The sequence below is a fragment of the Girardinichthys multiradiatus genome, chromosome 23 (genome assembly GCF_021462225.1).
Source record: "Girardinichthys multiradiatus isolate DD_20200921_A chromosome 23, DD_fGirMul_XY1, whole genome shotgun sequence".
Classification (NCBI taxonomy): Eukaryota; Metazoa; Chordata; class Actinopteri; order Cyprinodontiformes; family Goodeidae; genus Girardinichthys; species Girardinichthys multiradiatus.
In genome coordinates this window covers 17,331,653-17,350,996 of record NC_061815.1, presented here as the reverse complement: position 1 = coordinate 17,350,996, position 19,344 = coordinate 17,331,653, and the positions used below count along the sequence as shown (strand labels likewise).

The 19,344-nt window shown below is 39.5% G+C and overlaps 2 protein-coding genes across 9 annotated transcripts in view; one reads left to right on the top strand and one right to left on the bottom strand.

The window, feature by feature from the left end:
- The window catches only part of afap1l1a (actin filament associated protein 1-like 1a), a 44,704-nt gene extending 43,356 nt beyond the window's left edge, over positions 1-1,348 (top strand). For all 7 annotated transcript variants that reach the window (XM_047353748.1, XM_047353747.1, XM_047353744.1 and 4 more), the window contains one exon: positions 1-1,348. In XM_047353748.1, the coding sequence (XP_047209704.1) occupies positions 1-27 (27 nt within the window). In that variant the 3' untranslated portion in view covers positions 28-1,348.
- On the bottom strand, positions 1,306-18,645 carry LOC124860423 (gamma-aminobutyric acid type A receptor subunit pi). Of its 2 annotated transcripts, none has more exons than XM_047353751.1 (10): positions 18,395-18,645; positions 11,041-11,125; positions 10,848-10,960; positions 10,670-10,737; positions 10,349-10,566; positions 7,511-7,593; positions 7,178-7,315; positions 6,923-7,075; positions 3,900-4,093; positions 1,306-3,816 (listed from the first exon to the last, which is right to left on the bottom strand). In XM_047353751.1, exons 2-10 carry the CDS (start codon positions 11,091-11,093, stop codon positions 3,487-3,489), a joined length of 1,350 nt encoding a protein of 449 aa, XP_047209707.1. In that variant the 5' UTR covers positions 11,094-11,125; positions 18,395-18,645; the 3' UTR covers positions 1,306-3,486. The 2 variants fall into 2 exon arrangements, with proteins under 2 accessions (XP_047209707.1, XP_047209708.1); XM_047353752.1 differs by having other exon boundaries at positions 11,041-11,122.
- Positions 18,646-19,344: the final 699 nt, after the last annotated feature.

The following is a 19,344-nucleotide window of genomic DNA, read 5'->3' as shown; positions in this document are numbered from 1 at the left end:
GAATGGGAGTTAAAGAAAAGAACCTAGAAGGGGGTTTTGTTGGAAAAGACTGAAGTAAATGGATTTCAGGGTGTGGCTTTTTCCATCTTCTTTCTTTATGAGGATCATCCACCAAATTTATCCAAAAGCCCAGACTTTCCATTCAAATGTTAGGACATTTGTCAAAATCAACACATAAATCAACCACAAGGTGGAGGTATATTTCCACTGAATATCTGCTCTTTGGAGCCCTGAAAAGGACAACTTGGAAATTTCTTGGACTGTTTACTTTCTGTATCCATGTATTTTTATTGTCTTGATGGCACTGACTGGGTTAAAGAAAAGAAAGAAAGGGAGAGTTTATTCGACAAAGGCACAAGATACGTGTACTGAAAGCAGAGGAAGTGCATAAAATGTAGAGTTGAAAGGCACAGATTATGAAAAAGTGTAATGATGTGCAGGCCAAACCTAACTAATGTGATGTTTTGGAAAGAGTTTTACAATTGGGTGCCTTTTATGCTTCAACATGTTTTTATTTGTTTTCTTCATGTATATAGCGAACTACGACTACTGTTTTTGTTTTATTCTGCATCAGTCTTTCATGTGCATGCAGCATTGTGCAAAAGTTTTAGACACTAAATGTAGGGCATTAGATATTTGTCGTTCTATTACAGTCACATGCCTGAAAAGAGCTGTGCAAGGTACTTGGTCAAGATTTATGCTTCTGCTTCTGCTTGTAAGCTCAGACTCAGACTCCATGATGCTAAAATCACATGCATTTTAACAGAAGTCATCTTTTCTCTTGTGGCGTTTAATGACTTCACTCAGGCCCAATCTTTACAGCCACATATAGTGTCTGAAACTTTTGCATATTACTTTTCCAGACATGTTATTTGGCAGTTATGTCACTTGGAGGATACTTACTGTATTTAGTAGCTTCTGCACTCAGGTTTAGGCAGTACCACTAACTGAAACACTTTGCTAAATGATTATGTTCAAGCAGCCTTGGCCTTTTTGTAAGTAACTGAATGACTAACATGGTGGTGCTACTCAGTCTTTCCCAATTCAGGCAATATATTTTTTTTGGCATTTGAATACTTTCTGTCAACTTTTGCACTTTACATAAACCTGGATGAGGGTCTAATAAATTTACTTCTCACTGCATAACCAGTTAATTTTTTTAATTATTGTAAAACACATAAACGTAGCTTTTTTATTAAAATGCGTAGTTTTTTTTTAATTAAAATGCACCTGCAAATAGTTACTTTTTCAGTTTAATTGCACGTCAATGTTATATAGCCTCATATAGCCAAAGCAAGAAAAAAGCACATTTATATGATTTCTTTAATAAAGGCATCAATGCAGCACAGACTGTTTTGGAATTCAGCATCCTACTGTTACGGTACCTTGAAAAACTATTCACACCCCTTGAACTTTTCCATGTTTTGTCACATTCCATCCACAAACACAAATGTATTTATTTAGGATTGTACGTGACAGACCGACACAAAGTAATACATTTTTCTTAAGTGGAAAGATAAGGATGGTTTTCAGTATTTTTTCAAATAAAAAAAGAAAAGTGGAGCCTGTATTTGTATACAGGTTAATCTGATACTGCTTAATAAAATCCAGTCCAACTAACTGTATTCAAAAGTCAACCAAATAAGCAAATAGAGTCCACTGTGTGTAACGTAATCTCGTATAAATACTGTTTTGTCAAGGCCTCAGAGGTTTGTTAAAAACCATTAGTGAAAAAATATCCCAAACTTCAAAAAATCTAAAGTAGTGTTCAATACATGATTTGAAAATGCAAAGAGTATGGCAAAACTGCAAACCTACCAAGACATGGCCATTCCCCTTACCTGACTGTATGGTAAAGTGGGGTGCTTTAACCAGAGAAGCAGCCAAGAAACCTATAGTAACTCTGGAGGAGCTGTAGAGTTCCTCAGCACAGATGGGAGAATCTATCGAAAGGACAACTATTTCCGGACATGTGGCAAGAAGACAAAACTATGTTTAAAGAACTCAACAACTACTAGTTCAGTCAGGCAACTCACCTGTAGATGTTTAAATACATCTTCATGAGCCAGTGTAGTATAGGTTTGAGTTTGGCATTTACAGTAGGCTTTGAGCTCATCACTTCATGGCCATGCTGCTCATCATGTCATGGAGTGAAGCATGCATCTTTGTCTCCATGAACATGTCTTCCGCATGTCAGGAAACGAGAAGAAAGTCTCCTTGGACCTTGGTGTCAAAGGGGGGTGCTGGGGTGGGGTGGGAGCTGAAGAGAACCAACCCGACACTGGCAGCAACAGCAGCACACAAAATATAGAGTTCAGCAGATGTTTTGCAGGTTAATTAGAACAGCCAAATCATTAGGGTATGCTTTATATATTCTTCAGAGTGTACGAAAGATCACAGTTGACATAAGTTGACTGTTGGCACTAGTGTGCAGGTTGTGTTCTCCTTTGGCCAATATGGGGGAGTGGCAACAGAAAAGCCATTGCTGAAAAAAATCCAACATACAGTTTGCCACAACAGTAGGAGATACAGCAAACATGTGAAAGAATATGGTCTGGTCAGATGAGACCAGCACTGACTTATGGGGCTACATTTAAAATATTATATGTGGCAGAAAACTAACAATGTGCATCACATTATAAAAAGCAGAACCATGGTGAAACATGGGAGTTGAAGTATCATGCTGTGGGGTGAATCCTCCAGGGAATCCTCCAGCGGATCTTCGAGGAAAAACCTATTAGAGGGCGAATGAGACTTAAGCCTGGGACAGAGGTTACTTTCTAGTAGGGCTCTACACATCCTCCCAAAGCTTCATTCGAAAGAATCAGCTTTCGTAAATCCGATAATGAGTCTCTTGTCAGACCTGAAAACCTGTTGATTGATGTTTTCATCTAATCTGATTGAACTTCCGCTGTTTAGCAAAAAAGGAGTGGGCAGAAAATCCAGCCTCAAGATGTGCAAAGCTAGTAGAGACATAGCCCAAGATACTTGCGGCAACATTTGCACTAAAAGGTGGTGACTCAAAAGGGCTACATAGCAACAGATGCAAATATTTTAATAAAATAATTGACAATCTGTTTTTTCCACTTCACAATTATACACTTTTTTTGATTGGTATATCACATAAAATCCCAATAAAACACATTGAAGTTTGCAGTTGTAACCATAACATGTGGAAAAGTTCAGTGAGTATTAATACTTTGTGAAGGCACTGTAAAAACATGTTTACACATCTTAAGCATCATTTTCATCATATACGCCCTATACTGATACTTGAAGAGCTGTTCATTTACACACGATTAACAGCACATTTCAGCAGAGAGCACAGTCCTGACTAGCTGTTTCTCTTGTATTTGTTGCCCTAAAACAAGTTTTATCTGCATGCTATAAAATGTTTTATCAGATATTTTCAGGTCCAGCCACAATGAGGAGGTAGGAAAGCTTCAGGGTAGTGAAATGAACTATCTGGCAGCCTGTAATTGGAACTCAGAGAAAGAGATAATACAGCCAATACAGGATGTTTACAAAGAGAAACGCTGTAGGGAAAACAGTACGGGCATGGCGATCAATATTGTGTGGATTCTTAACAATGAAGACAGCAGCTGCTCTACGTGAGGCATCTTTCACAGATGACAAGCCGCAGCCCTGACTCCGCACTTTTTCTGTTGAAGCAGCATGGTTCCTAATGTCACTGTCCACTGGCTCCTCAGTTGGCTCCTCTGTCCTCTGCACCTCCACGGACTGGTTCGGTTGGTTGGAGCTGACAACTGGGACTAAACCACTTCCATTAGACTCAGCAAACTCCCTCAAAAACTCCTGTTAGACACACAAATGCATTAACGATGGAAAACGTTTCAATATCTATGACAGAATATTATGCATTAGTGCTTGTTTCTTACCCTGTGTAAATCCTCTATGGTTTGAAGCTGCATTGTATAAAAATGAGCACAGGCATATTCCAACAGTGCACCAAAAATGAAGGTGAAACAGATGCCCAAGTAAACATCTATTGCCTTTATGAAGCAGTTAGCATTGGGCAGGGATGTGCGGGCACCCATCATGAGAGTAGTCATGGTCAAGACGGTTGTCACTCCTGCAGAGACAATCAAAGTGTGGTTCTGAGTAGAATAAAAGTTCAGTCAGTTAACAGGCTATTGACTTTGAGAAGACAAAAAAGTTCTCTGTTTCCAGGTGCTTAATGCACTTTTTAATGCTTTCTTTATTTTCAGTGACTTCTATTTTTTTTTAAACATACAGCACACATTGATTTAAAGTGATATTTTAGGATTTTGGGAGATATGTTAAACAGTCAATACCCTACCTGCAGTAGATATCTCTCTTGGCATCGTTATTTATATCAAATCCAGATTAGTTGATCGCTGAGACAGAAGCTAATGATGGTAGAACAGCAGAGTTCTACCATCTTTACATTATATTTTATCTCTAAAATGTCATGGTGATTTATGGCAGCACTATTTTCAAAGCCTTTGAAATGTAGATTATATACAGGGGTTGGACAATGTGGGAGTGTGGGAGGTTTCATGGCTAAATTGGACCAGCCTGGTAGCCACTCTTCATTGATTGCACATTGCACCAGTAAGAGCAGAGTGTGAAGGTTCAATTAGCAGGGTAAGAGCAGTTTTGTTCAAAATATTGAAATGCACACAACATTATGGGTGACGTACCAGAGTTCAAAAGAGGACAAATTGTTGGTGCACGTCTTGCTGGCGCATCTGTGACCAAGGCAGCAAGTCTTTGTGATGTATCAAGAGCCACGGTATCCAGGGTAATGTCAGCATACCACCAAGAAGGATGAACCACATCCAACAGGATTAACTGTGGACGCAAGAGGAAGCTGTCTGAAAGGGATGTTCAGGTGCTAACCCGGATTGTATCCAAAAAACATAAAACCACGGCTGCCCAAATCACGGCAGAATTAAATGTGCACCTCAACTCTCCTGTTTCCACCAGAACTGTCCGTCGGGAGATCCACAGGGTCAATATACACGGCCGGGCTGCTATAGCCAAACCTTTGGTCACTCATGCCAATGCCAAACGTCGGTTTCAATGGTGCAAGGAGCGCAAATCTTGGGCTGTGGACAATGTGAAACATGTATTGTTCTCTGATGAGTCCACCTTTACTGTTTTCCCCACATCTGGGAGAGTTACGGTGTGGAGAAGCCCCAAAGAAGCGTACCACCCAGACTGTTGCATGCCCAGAGTGAAGCATGGGGGTGGATCAGTGGTTGTTTGGGCTGCCATATCATGGCATTCCCTTGGCCCAATACTTGTGCTAGATGGGCTGCCAAGGACTACCGAACCATTCTTGAGGATCATGTGCGTCCAATGGTTCAAACATTGTATCCTGAAGGCGGTGCAGTGTATCAGGATGACAATGCACCAATACACACAGCAAGACTGGTGAAAGATTGGTTTGATGAACATGAAAGTGAAGTTGAACATCTCCCATGGCCTGCACAGTCACCAGATCTAAATATTATTGAGCCACTTTGGGGTGTTTTGGAGGAGCGAGTCAGGAAACGTTTTCCTCCACCAGTATCACGTAGTGATCTGGCCACTATCCTGCAAGAAGTATGGCTTAAAATCCCTCTGACCACTGTGCAGGACTTGTATATGTCATTCCCAAGATGAATTGACGCTGTATTGGTCACAAAAGGAGGCCCTACACCATACTAATAAATTATTGTGGTCTAAAACCAGGTGTTTCAGTTTCATTGTCCAACCCCTGTATATACACGGAATTTTATAGATGATGAACCAGGATAAGAAAAACATTTCTTAAAAGCATATTCAATTGTTAGGAGAAAAAAAAGCCTTTTGGACATTCCAAAACTTTGGAGACAAGCAGAGAATATGTCAGGCCGTATGGTTGTCATATAAGACAAACCCAATGTTCTGGATGTAAACACATATGATCCAATTAATGTCATTTTTAACATTTCCAAAAACTCTGTCAGTGATGTATTGCAATGCAGCAGCATCTTCTCTTTCACTGGTAGCACCAGTAATTGATTTGAACACATGATAGTTAAAGCAAAAATGAAAAGAGGTGCAGCCTTGTGAAGTTATTGTCTTTAATAGTCTCCTTACCTGTTTTAGATGGATGTCATGGTACCATGAGTTAAGCAAATGATCCTGAGAGCAGTGAGAACCAACTTAATTTGTTCATATCAAGGGATAAAACTCTATTTTGTCAAATAGTAAACATCTACACTTTCATGTTAAACTGTTGTTAAGTTTGTTTTCACAGCCAAACAACATCTGTGTAACTACGCAAATTTCAATGGTTAAAGCTGGCAGCAGTACGGATCCACCTCATTAACTTTAACTGGCCATTCCCTTCTAAATGCACGAAGAGTGGGGCAAACTTAAGATTCAACATCGTTGTTCAGTGGTATTCAGCACACATGTTCTGTGCTTTTCCAACAACAATCAGGCAGACTTATACTGTAGTAGCCACAGACATCATATCCCAAAGCAACATGGATTGTGTTTGGCAAAGAAAACAGCAACAACTCTAACGGCCTTTCAAGAAAGTGTAAACCTTTACTATCTAGTGGGAGTGGTGGACAATAGCAGCCCAGTGCTCCCTAAGGGATGATGCAAGGGACAATTTCTTGATTGTGAGATCAATAAAGTCTGCATGAGCACTGAACAACAAAGCAGCAGACTTATAAAGACACAATAACTGCAAACCAGCCCATATTCAAATTTAGCTCATCATACTAAAAATAAGAACGAAATTAAAACATTAATTGCATTGCACTAGCAAAAATGTTTCAGTTGAGCATGGTTCCCATTTTCCTGTTTTAATTTGAACATAATTATAAACAAGCTGGCGTCTTCAGAGGTTTGACTGGAACATGGTGTACAAGGATCATAATTTAGTAAAAATACTGACCAATGCATGTTCGAGCTGGCACAGAAGACTGGCTGATCCAGAAAGACACCCAGGAGAGAACCACAAGCAGAATGGAGGGGACATATGTCTCCAAGATAAAGAACAAGACATTTCTGCGCAGGGAAAAATGCAGCACCAGCTTCGGGTAATGACCTGTGTAGTGACATAAAACAACACAGCTCTATAAACACATAAAAATTATGTGTTACATTCATGATGCACAACATCTTTGCTTCACATGACTCTACTCTGTACCTGTTTCGTACACAGCCTCCGACACCGATGTATAGTAGCTCTCCACACTGTACTGAGCCAGCCGCAAGGTGTGCAAACCTTTCACTGAATCATTCCCTCTTGTCCAGTAGAACACCACGTCCTGTATATTATAGCCCCCTGACAATGCAGCACATATTATTACCAGTTATAGCATCAAATCTGCACAGCAACAAATTGCCTCTACAGTTTGATACTAGCTACACTAATGTTGATGATGATGATAATGAAAAAAGACAGAGGTAGAGGAAGGAAGATGATAATATATGGCCAATTACACACTTGATGGGAGGTTGGTGGACGGAAAATACTCACAGCTCTCCAGCTGCAGGGTGCACACCTGTTTGTCCATGGGGTATTTGGTTAAATCCATGTTGCAGGCAATTGTGGCCGTGATGCTGTGGAGTTTTCAAAGAAAAAGTGTCAAAAGCTCTTTTTTGACCGCCCCCTATACAAATCTCCCCTTCTTTGATGTAGCACAAGACAACAAATGATTAGTGAAAGCAAAGGACTCTCATTCCCCTGAGTCACAATAAAGAGAACAAAGGCTCACATTTGATAAGTCAGCATCTGTCAGCAGATTTTTCTTATCTGATGCATTATTTAGGTTTGCATCTAACTTGATGAAATTCTGAGATGATGTTTTTAAGATGAAATAATAACACTGTGAATGAGGACATAACATGATCCTGGCGTACTGCTTGCACCCATCGCTCTCTGCCTCTGTTTTGAGCTGTGCTAATCCAGGGCCTTGCAGAGTATCTGTTGCCCATCAAGTTGGATTTAAATATTTCTCATCTCTTCTGATGAAATGACTGTGAAAGTGATTCTTGACAAAAACTGTCTTTGCAAAATTTGATTTATCATTCTCTCTCCAACATATTACCATGCCCTCGTATGTGGAAATTTGTCTTTGTTTTTTCACCTGACACAAAACAACATACATCACCTGTGGACATCATAGAAAAACGTTGGCTAATATGCATGGGGTAAAACAGATCAAGATATTGGCTGCAACAAGGATGTTGTATCCTTCTCTCCTCACACTCTCATGTAAAATAGGAAAAAACTATATTAAAAAAACCCCCCAAAAAAACAAAGCACAATGCACTACTAACATGAATTTAAAACAACTACAAAAACACAATTTTTAAAGTGGAATATGTATGTATTCAGCCCTGTTTAGTGTGATGCCTAAATAAAAATCCACTGTAAGGCATTGCTATCTGAAAACGGCTATACAGGGTCCACTGGTGTGCGACTTAATCTAGTCTTATTCATTTTTCCTTTGAAGTAGCACAAGCCAACAAATGACTGGTGTGAGCAAAGAAGTCTCTGCTTCTTAGCCATGACCAAGAGAACAAAAACTCAGCATAGATTTCCACCAAAAGATTTGTTAAAAGTTATTAATAATATATCAATTTAAAGATCACATAATTTGCCATTTTTATAGTGAAAGTATTGCTGCATATTTATCATTATTTGCATGATGCATGGTTTGATTTGTTTTAATCACTGATTTTATCCTATCATATTATGATGTGCAATCATTATGGGCAGGTGAGTTATATTAGGTGATGACATCAGAGGCTGAGATGAGAGAGGAGGAGTTTATGTTGTGAATGAAGACAGTTTCTCTGCACCGTGAGAGTGAAATGACCCTCTAAAGTTAATGACCTGCACTTAATGGAAAATCATGATCGTCACCTTGCCGCTTTGTGTTTACTGATTATAAAAGTGTAAATAGTGTAAATATTTACTTTTGGAATAAACATGTGAGGGCTGGGACCTCTGCCAGTTTTAATCTTGTCTTGTCTCTTGTCCATCCTTTAAAGAGATGAATGGGACTTGAAGTTCCACAATAATATCACATAATGTAGTACTAATGTTAATGATGCCGCCACCACCATGCATTACAAGTAATAAAAATAAAAACAAAGTCTGAAAAGTGTACTGTGTACCTGGTTTTTTTCAGCTTTTCTTATGATTAAGAAAAGTGTGCCATACATTGACATTTTTCCTCCTGAATGAATCCTTTTTAGAACAATGTCTCTACAAATACAGCCATGAGTGCTTTGGGATATGTCTCTACCAGCTTCGCACATCTAGAGGCTATTACTGCCCATTCCTCTTTACGAAATAACTCAAGCTCAATTTGATTGAATGTGGAATTTTCTATGAATGCCAATTTTGAAGTCCTGTCACAGATTCTCACTTGGATCAAAAGATATTGATTTATTTTTTTCTGTAGGGCAAATTTGTTTTCTTCTAAACCATTCCATTTTACCTCTGACTTTCTGGTTTGGGTTGTTATCCAGCTTGAATATGAACCTTTGCCCCAGTTGCAGGTCTGCTGGTGCCTCTAACAGGTTTTCTTCTATGATTGTCCTGCATTTAGGTGCATTCATCATCCCATCAATGCTGACCAACATATGATACATAATATTGCAAATAAAGTAAAGTTACAAAAAAATATGTTAAATCTGAAAAGTGTTGCATGTATGTATTCAACCCACTTACCCCTATACCCTGTAATTAAAGTAGTCCACTTGCATGAACAAATGATTGGTGAAAGCATATAACTCTCTTCCCCTGAGCAACAATAAAAAAACTCATATTTGATGTCTCAGCATGAAACTTTGTCTTATGCATATGTTTAAGTCTCACAGGTTTTAAAATCCAGTGATAATTTATCATCTTAAAAGATTCCATAGTTACACAGTAAACAAATATATCAGTCAAATGTTCTGCGGTAATGAGGCAACTTCCTGACTCATGTACAAATTGAGTTGCCACCATTCATGTTGACACACATGAATCAATGTCTGTCTTAATTCAGCCAGACAAAGGATGAATCTAACCTTAACGCAAAGATGTTCTTTCTTTCCTCAATTAAGCTTTAGTGTCAAAATAAAGCTCTGCGGCAGAATGACAACACATGAAATGTCACGACAAATTTTCATGGATGCCATGGACATGACAGACTAAAACAGACTGAGGGATTCAAAGCATACAGAAATCAAGTGTCACTCCCTTAAGTTATTTGACTGAATCATGATGCATTAGTCATTGCTTCCTTTTTTGAGTAGAACCTGAGGCCAGAGCAAGGCTGATTACAACAGAACCATGAAAACAAGAAAAGGAGGAACGTACCGAAGGGCGTAAAGAACAGTGCCATTACTGAATATGCGGATGAGACGGTTCTCCACTGTCACATCGTGAAGGAAGGACCGCTTTGAGTCTGGGATGAAAGTATCCGGTATCCATAGCAATGACACCAGCCGTCCGTCCACACTCACGCTCTCATTCCCAGGAAACACCAGCCTGGAATCGCGCCACCTTTGACGAAGGAAAATGGTTGCTGTGTAGTCCTAAAAGGATCACATTAAGGACGCTTTTGTTTACTTTTTTTCACCACCTCTCTCATTTATGCTTATTGTAGAAGAAGAAGAATGAAAGGGAGTTGGGTTATACCATATTTATTTCAGAGATGGCATCAATGCTGGCAATATCCAGACTCATTCCAATTTCCACAGGACCTTCTGTTGTAAACAAAGACAAAGAATTTGTTAAAATTTCAATCAGCAGACACATTAAAAACAATTATTCTGGCAGTGAAAATTGAAAAAAGTATTCTCTATCTATTAATTACCATTGAAATTAGGCCTAAGGTAGCGATTGTATCCCTTCATAAGTCTCTGAATGGTGGGCTGAAGCTGAGAGTCATTCCATTCACCCCAGTGGTTGTTAGGGAACATACAACCACTGGTAGAAGTAGGGGGAAAGAAAACATCAGTAAATGAAATATGAAAAATACATTTGGGTTTTTACATCAGTTCGCTCACCCCTGTGTGATGGTAAGGCAGATGAAGAAAAGCTCATTCAGCTGGACAGCCATTGCGGATCAACAGGCAGAGGTCGACGGCACTGCTAGGATAACACAGGAAAACAAATAAAAGCACGAACACATAATTCTCTTTCTAGTGTGCATTGGGAAAGTATTCATACTCCTTGAACATGTTCACTTTTTGTGATGGCACAACGACAAATGTCAAAGTATTTAATTTGGATTTTAAATAAGAATCTAAAAAGTGTGGGGTGCCTCTCTGCCTGCTCAGACGCTTTTCTCCTAAGCTCCCTGCTTGCTTGCATTCTTTTATTCCTAACTTTTTATCTCTTAGCCAAAATTACGGAAATATTGGACTAAAACAACTTCTTACCAGCGACTCCCAAGGATTATTATTATTATAATTTTTTTTTTAAAGGATTTTGATGTTTTTATAATCGAACCAGTAAGCAGGACAAGTTGACGCCAGCTAATCAGCACAAAATGCCTCCCTTCACCACAGAGGACAAACGTTTACAGAAATTGGCTGTTTTGGAGATGAAAATCCATCGACTAGAAGTGAATGTGGAGATGAATATGGGGTAAAACGATGATTCAACTCTGCCTGTGATCCCAAACAGTGACAACCAGCTCAACAACTCAGCCGGCAATCAGAACACTGAGAATAAACCTACCGGCAGACCCCCCTGGAATGTTTTAGGGGCATGCCCAAAAAATCAAGGTGGACGACTCACTGGAAGATCTCAGCAATTGAATAAATTAGAATAGCCAGAATTACAGAGAAATGCTCCCGTTTCCCCTGGGAAATGGAGACTTCGACAGTGAGCTGCTGTCACAACAACTGATAGGAGTGAGACAGCTGGAAATAATGGAATTCTCCTCCAAAAGAGATTATCTCCACTACAGAATGAAAACCAGGATAATGATCCATCTTCTGTGAATAATAAAAGGTTTGAGAACAACCTTCATTCTAAACAGTCTTCTCCTAAACTGCCAGAGAAAAGCGCCCCACTGGACCAAGAACCCTAATAGTGGGCAACACAGCTGTGGATGGGATTAAAAACTTCTGCAACAAGAAAAACACAGAAGTTATGATTGGTACCAGTAACGTGGTCTCTGATATCTCAGAGAATATTCTTGCAATCACAGAAAAGCGCCCGTCTCTAGAAAACCTTATTATACACTGTGGAGCCATGGATGACGTGGCTAAGAAAAAATCAGAAAGACTGAAGGAGGATTTCACTCGTCTTCTGAATATTGTTGGAGGTCTCAATATCAAGGTGTTTCTCAGCAGACCTTTTGCTCTGATTTTTTGTGGAGATGAGGTTTTTTTGAGACTTCTGATGATTAATAAGTGGTTGAAAAAAACATGTGCCACCACACCTGTGAATTTCATCGACAACTTTAATATTTTTTGGGAAAAAAAACAACTCTTCAAGCAAGATGGTTTCTGTTTGAACAGGCCAGGAGCCAGACATCTCACATCTAATCTCTTCTATTCAGTTAATAATCTGCCAGCAGCTTCGACCTTCAGCAGAGAACATGGAGTATCAACAAGAATGATAACGCTGCCTCCAACAGCTCCAGCAGAGACAACCGGCCAGTTGGCTGAGAAAGAGAGGTCATCACAAAAGGTCTCCCCATCAAAATCCTCAGGAGAAGTGGACCCCCCCATTATACCCCCATTGCCCCAAACCCGCACAGAACTCTCCCATCTCCCCACTGAGCCCGCTTTTTGCTTTACTGGATTCTGATAACATGAAAGGAGCTCTTAAAATCGGGACCCAAATGGCTCTGACATCTTCTCCATTCAACACCCCCCGTGGCCGAGGCCCTGCTACTAAACCAACATCTTCCAAATGCCGCAGACCCCCACCACCTCCTAATCTATCTCCTCCTAATCATGACCTTCAAATCACTTCTCTGTGATACAGTCTGGGTCCCAGTGGTAACTCTATCAGAAAAGAGCAAAGCCAAAAGGATAAGAGACAGTAATAAACAATCAACAAAAGCCATAAACTGTCAGGTACAAACAGACACAGAGTTAATATCAGCAACTAAGTCATATAAACTGGCTTTATTGAACATTAGATCTCTGTCAGGAAAATCATTTTTAATCAATGACTTCATTACTGACCACGGTCTTGATGTCATGTTTTTAACAGAAACATGGTTACATGAATTTAATGAAGCTCCCATTCTGAAAGAGGCGACGCCTCCAAACTACAAAAGGTGGTGGTGGGGGGGGGGCACTTTGTTTAAAGATTTACTAAAGTGTATAAAAGTATTTCTGGGCAAATTTGACTCTTTTGAATATTTGGCTCTCCGGGTAAAGAGCCCGGTCCGAACCATGTTCTTGAATATTTATAGGCCTCCTGAGTCCAAAACAAACTTTTTCAGAGATTTTAATGAGCTTTTATCTGTGATATATGTTGATTATGACTGTTTAATTATTGTGGGAGACTTCAACATTCACATGGACAATCCTGAAGATAGAAGTGCAATAGATCTATGTGACACTCTTAGAAATTTTGGTTTTACTCAACATGTTAAACAGCAAATGCACAAACAGGGACATATTTTGGACTTGATCATCACTAAGGGTCTAAACATTTCCAAGGTGTCTGTAACTGATGTTGCTCTATCTGACCACTTTTCTGTTATCTTTGAAAGCATAATCTGCAATGACTCAGTTTGCCAAAGAGACATGATAAGTAAACGCATCTTTAAGGACGGTGCTGCTGAAACCTTTAACCAGATTTACTCTTCTACCTCCACTTTGCCCTGTAACACTGTAGATGAGCTGGTAGATAACTTTCATTCTAAATTCTCGGACATCATTGATTCAATTGCTCATTTCTGGGAAGAAAATGTCTCCATGGAGAAGTGCTCCACCAGTCAGAAGTGAAAAAAAAGAGTGTCAAAAACCTGAACGCAGGTGGCGAAAGACTGGACTCCAAGTTCACTATATTATCTATAAAGAGAGACTATATAGATATAACCTACAACTGAAAAATGCAAGGGAATCTTTTTTTTCTGAGATCATCAGCAAAAACATTAACAATGCTCGTGCATTATTTGCCACGGTCGACAGGTTAAACCCTCCTGTAACTGTAGCATCTGAACTCCACTCTACCAGGGCCTGCAATGAATTTGCTAAATTCTTTACTGAAAAAACCCAAAAGATCAATGGGGCTGTCAGCACATCCACATCAACTCCAGTACCAATTCTGTCTCCAACTAGAATTGATTTTGACAAAATTTCCCAATTTCACCAAATAAATTGCAAAATTTTAGACAAAAATTGTACAGCAACTAAGCTCTTCTTCCTGCTGTTTCAATCTTTTACCCACAGCTTTCCTTAAGAAAGCTTTGCCTGTAATAACATCTGATTTAACACAAATAATAAACACGTCCCTTTTGTCATGTGTTTTCCCCCAGGCCCTGAAAACAGCAATTATCAAACCTCTATTGAAAAAGAGCAACTTGGACAAGCTGCTACTACAGAACTACAGGCCTATATCAAACCTCCCCTTCATCAGTAAGATTACTAAAAAAGCTGTGTTTCAGCAGTTAAACAACTTCCTAACAACGACCAACCACTTTGATGTCTTCCAGTCAGGCTTCCTGCTCACCACAGTACAGAGACTGCTCTTGTCAAGGTGTTCAATGACATCCGTATAAATGCAGACTGTGGAAGAACCACAGTGCTGGTATTATTGGACCTTAGTGCAGCATTCGACACTGTTGATCCCTCCATTTTATTAGAGCGCCTGGAAAACTGGGTTGGCCTTTCTGGTACAACACTCAACTGGTTTAAATCCTACTTGAAGGACAGGGACTTTTTTGTGTCGGTAGGTAACTTTACATCAGAGACCACAAAAATCACATGTGGCGTTCCCCAAGGGTCCATCTTAGGGCCCCTCCTATTCAATATCCACACGCTCCCACTAACTCAGATTTTAATAAACAACAACGTAAGTTATCATAACTATGCAGACGACACACAGCTATACGTTACAATGTCACCAGGTGACTATGAACCCATTCAAGCGCTGGGTAAATGCTTTGAAGAAATCAATGCATGGATGGGCCAAAACTTTCTTCAGCTGAATCAAAACAAAAGTGAAGTAATAATCTTTGGACCAAAGGAAGATTGTTTAAAAGTTAGCACAGAGCTTCAGTTACTGCAGCCAGAAACCACCAATCAGGCTCGAAATCTGGGTGTAGTGATTGACTCAGACCTGAACCTTCAGAGGCACATAAATATAGAAACTAGGTCGGCCTTCTATCACCTGAAAAACATCTCCAGGATTAAAGGACTAATGTCTCAACAGGACCTTGAAAAACTAATTCATGCGTTCATCTTTAGTAGAATTGATTACTGCAACGGTGTCTTCACAGGTCTGCCTAAAAGGTTGATCAGACAGCTGCAGTTGATCCAGAACGCCGCTGCCCGCGTCCTCACTAGAACTAAGAAAGTGGAGCACATCACCCCGGTTCTAAAGCCTTTACACTGGCTCCCTGTAGCTCAGAGAATAGAGTTTAAAATACATCTGTTAGTCTATAAACCACTGAATGGCTTTGCACCAAAATACATAAGAGACTTGTTGTCAGTGTATCAACCACCCAGACCTCTCAGGTCTTCTGGCTCAAATCTACTCTGCGTACCCAGAATCAGAAACACACACGGAGAAGCAGCTTTTAGTTCTTATCTAATCTGGAATAAACTGCCAGAAAACTGTAAAAGCCCCGAAACCCTAAGTTGTTTTAAATCAAGATTAAAAACTTATTTGTTTAGAGTGGCCTTTGACTGTGCCATCTAGGCATGATTAGTTGTGTTTTCAGTCCACTTTTCCTTTCACTTTCTTGTCCATCAATCTATTCTCTTTATTTTATTTTTTTTTTATTATCTCTGTTGTTTGATTTTATCATTTGATTTGTTTTTCTGTATCTGTGTTTATTTGCTTTGTGATTGTATTGTAATTGTATGTACAGCGCTATGAGTCTCTCGTTGCTGAAAAGCGTTATATAAATAAACTTACCTTACCTTACCTTTGTCTCAGCCCCTCTGCCTCAATACTTTGTATAACACTGCATTCTTAGCGACCAGTTTTTTTTTGCTTCTGAAGCATCCCCAGCATGATAAACCCATCACCGTGTACCATGATGGGGATGGGGTAATGTGGAGTGTAATTTATAAAGCACACATACTGTACCTTTTGTATGTTGGCCACTACATGTTGGCTGTGTCCCCCACATGGCTTCTTGCAAACTTGAAACAACCTCTTAGAGCATAGTACACAACATACAGCTGCCCTGTTGACAGATTCCTCCTCCTTAGCCATGGATCGTTCCAGGTCATCGAGAGTTAAATTGCTGCTACTCTGATTAACGCTCTCCTTGACTAGCCTGTCAGTTTAAGTGGACGGCCATAGGATTAACATATATGTGATTCTGTTTCCATTTTCAGAAGATGAAATGAACAGCTCTGGGGGATATAGAAAACTTGGGACCTATATTATAGCCCAAACTTTGCATTTGATTGCACCTATTTTTTTAGGGGCATTGTAGAGAAGGGAGCTGAATAAAAGCCACACTTAAAACTTTTTCTGGTTGGGGAAATGTAAAACTATGCACCTTTTCCTTTTTCTTTGCAATTATTTGTTGATCTATCACATGAAATCCCTATAGGATACATGGACGTTTGTGGGGTAACATCACGACATTGTTGTAAATAAGCGTCGTTTAACTAAATAATCTGAACTGAAACTATCTGTGTAGTTATGCTGCTATAGGCTTAGGCTGCTGGAGGACATAACAACCACTTTCACCCTCTTCGCTACATTCTCACACTACTCTCCAATTTTGCATTGTTTGCTGTTATTTCAGTTTTTAACTTTGTTCTCTCTTCGAGCTACACCTGGCCTGGCTCTGTGTCTACCTGTGACACCTTTCTGGAGAGGGGAATTGTCCGAGCTTCTGCTGGCAACAACTTAATGCTCACCCTCTACCGATGATCCACATAGCCCTGTCTTTTAGTGTTTAACCCTTTCTCTCTCCTAGACATGGAAATTGACTGAGCTTTTACTGTGACTAACTCTATATGCTCTCTTTCAGACTCTAACCTTGAAAACTGGCTCAGAGTTTATCTGTTCTTTCTTTCTAGGTGAAACGACTAAAGGAGCTACATCCATTAACATTTACTTTTCCTTCCCATAGAAAGGACTCCTGGATCAGTGCTTCTGTGTTCTCTTTGTGTCTCTGCTCTGTTCTCTCTAAACCCCCAGTCGGTCGTGGCAGATGGCCGCTCACACTGAGCCTGGTTCTGCTGGAGGTTTCTTCCTGTTAAAAGAGAGTTTTTCCTCTCCACTGTCGCTACATGCATGCTCAGTATGAGGGATTGCTGCAAAGTCAACGCCAGTGACTGTCCACTGTCTCTACATGCTCATCCGGGAGGAGGGAATGCTGCAAGTCACTGACTGGATGCAATCTGCTGGGTTTCCTTAGATAGAAAAACGTTTTATCCAATTTGAATAAAAAGCTAACTCCGACTGCACTGTTCAATTGTTAGGATTAATTGGAATGTATGTACCTGACTGTTGTGAAGTGCCTTGAGACAACATGTGTTGTGAATTGGCGCTATATAAATAAACTGAATTGAATTGAATTGAATAGAATAGGAATCTCATATCGTTTCTGTCCTCTCAACCTGACCAACATCAGTGTGTCAGTAGCTGCTCTGTTTTGCTGTCACACTCATTTGCACACTTAATAACATAATGATCACGGAATAGATGATATGAGTCCACCTGTACATTTATGTGTTTTAATTTCTGTTCCTACATGAAAGAATGCGGTGTGGTTTGTTGATTTATGCTGCCACAGCCTCATGGTTTATTCACAGCCTCACAGATAACTAATTATACCACTAACTCACAAAGGAGTCCTCAACCACCCCCTTCCCCCCCAACACAGAGGAGAATAATCTCACTGCCACTAATGTTACGCTGTTGTTCAAAATTGGGAAAATCCATAATGTGTTTGTGTTTTTGTTCTAAAACAAAATTGATGCAGTTAAGCTGCATTGTACAAATGCACTAATTGACCATGGACTCAAATGATTGACAATGCTGTTGGCCAAATTGAAAGTTAAAGGTTGATAGAAATCAGTAGGGATTAAACTTCCATATGTGTGTCCCTACATCTATATTAGAGTCTTTCCATCAAGACTGATGTTCAGTCAGCTTCTATTTCCAATTGTTATTAATGCATTCCCAAATAATTAGGTATCTTTAAATTTTATTCTTTCAAAAATACAGTTTTAATTCTCATTTAGAAGTTTTCCATACCTGCTTTGATGTTTTTCCACCTATCTAGTGGCTTTTCTTCTTTCACTCCTCCTCTGCTGCTTAATCCTTTGTTTCCACCCAAGTCTCCCTAGTCTTTATATCCCACGTGTTACCAAGGGCTAAAATCGTTCTCCCCTCTCAGTTATTTTTCATTAAATCCCAGCGTTTCTTCAGGAAACCACAGCTGCATCCAATATCCTGATGCATGAGCCACGGCTGGTTGTTTGTGCAAATCCCACCACCTCTCTGCACAGCCGTATCCACCTCCCCATTGAGCCCTATGTGGATACACCCCTCCCTCTATCTTACATTCTTCATCCTTTTTTCACTTTACTCTCCTCAGCATCACATTGGAGCTGCAGCTTCCTTCACTACCTCCCACTGTCCAAAATTGATCATTTTCTTAGCAATTCCGTGTGAGGGTATTCCACAGCAATAACAATCATACACAACACAATATAAAAATTTTCCCTTATTACTATAATACAATTTCCCTATTTTTTATGAGTTTTTTGTGCGAACTTTACCTCTTTAACAAAGTTAGTACTGTTTTCAAAAACCCGCTGGGTGAAATCATTTACTTGTCTTCTGACCTCTGGTGGTAGATCTAAGTACAATGTGGCTAAATGCAGACCTTTCACTGAGTTTAAAGAACTTTCTTTAAAATGGTTATAAGAAATAAAATGTAAAATATGGATTATTTTTGATCAGGTAATACAACTAAAAATAACTTATAACATCATTAAAAGTTTTACGGAAGAACTGAAAATGTGTATTTCAATCGTGACACATTAGTTATTCAGCTTAATTTTATAACTCAGAACATCATTTGTGTTTAGTGAATTCCTGCCATGTGTTATTTTGGCGCATACATAATAATAATATTTTAGTTGGAAGCTATGACTAAAAAAGGGCTAATGTATAATTTTTTACATCATAATTGATTCATG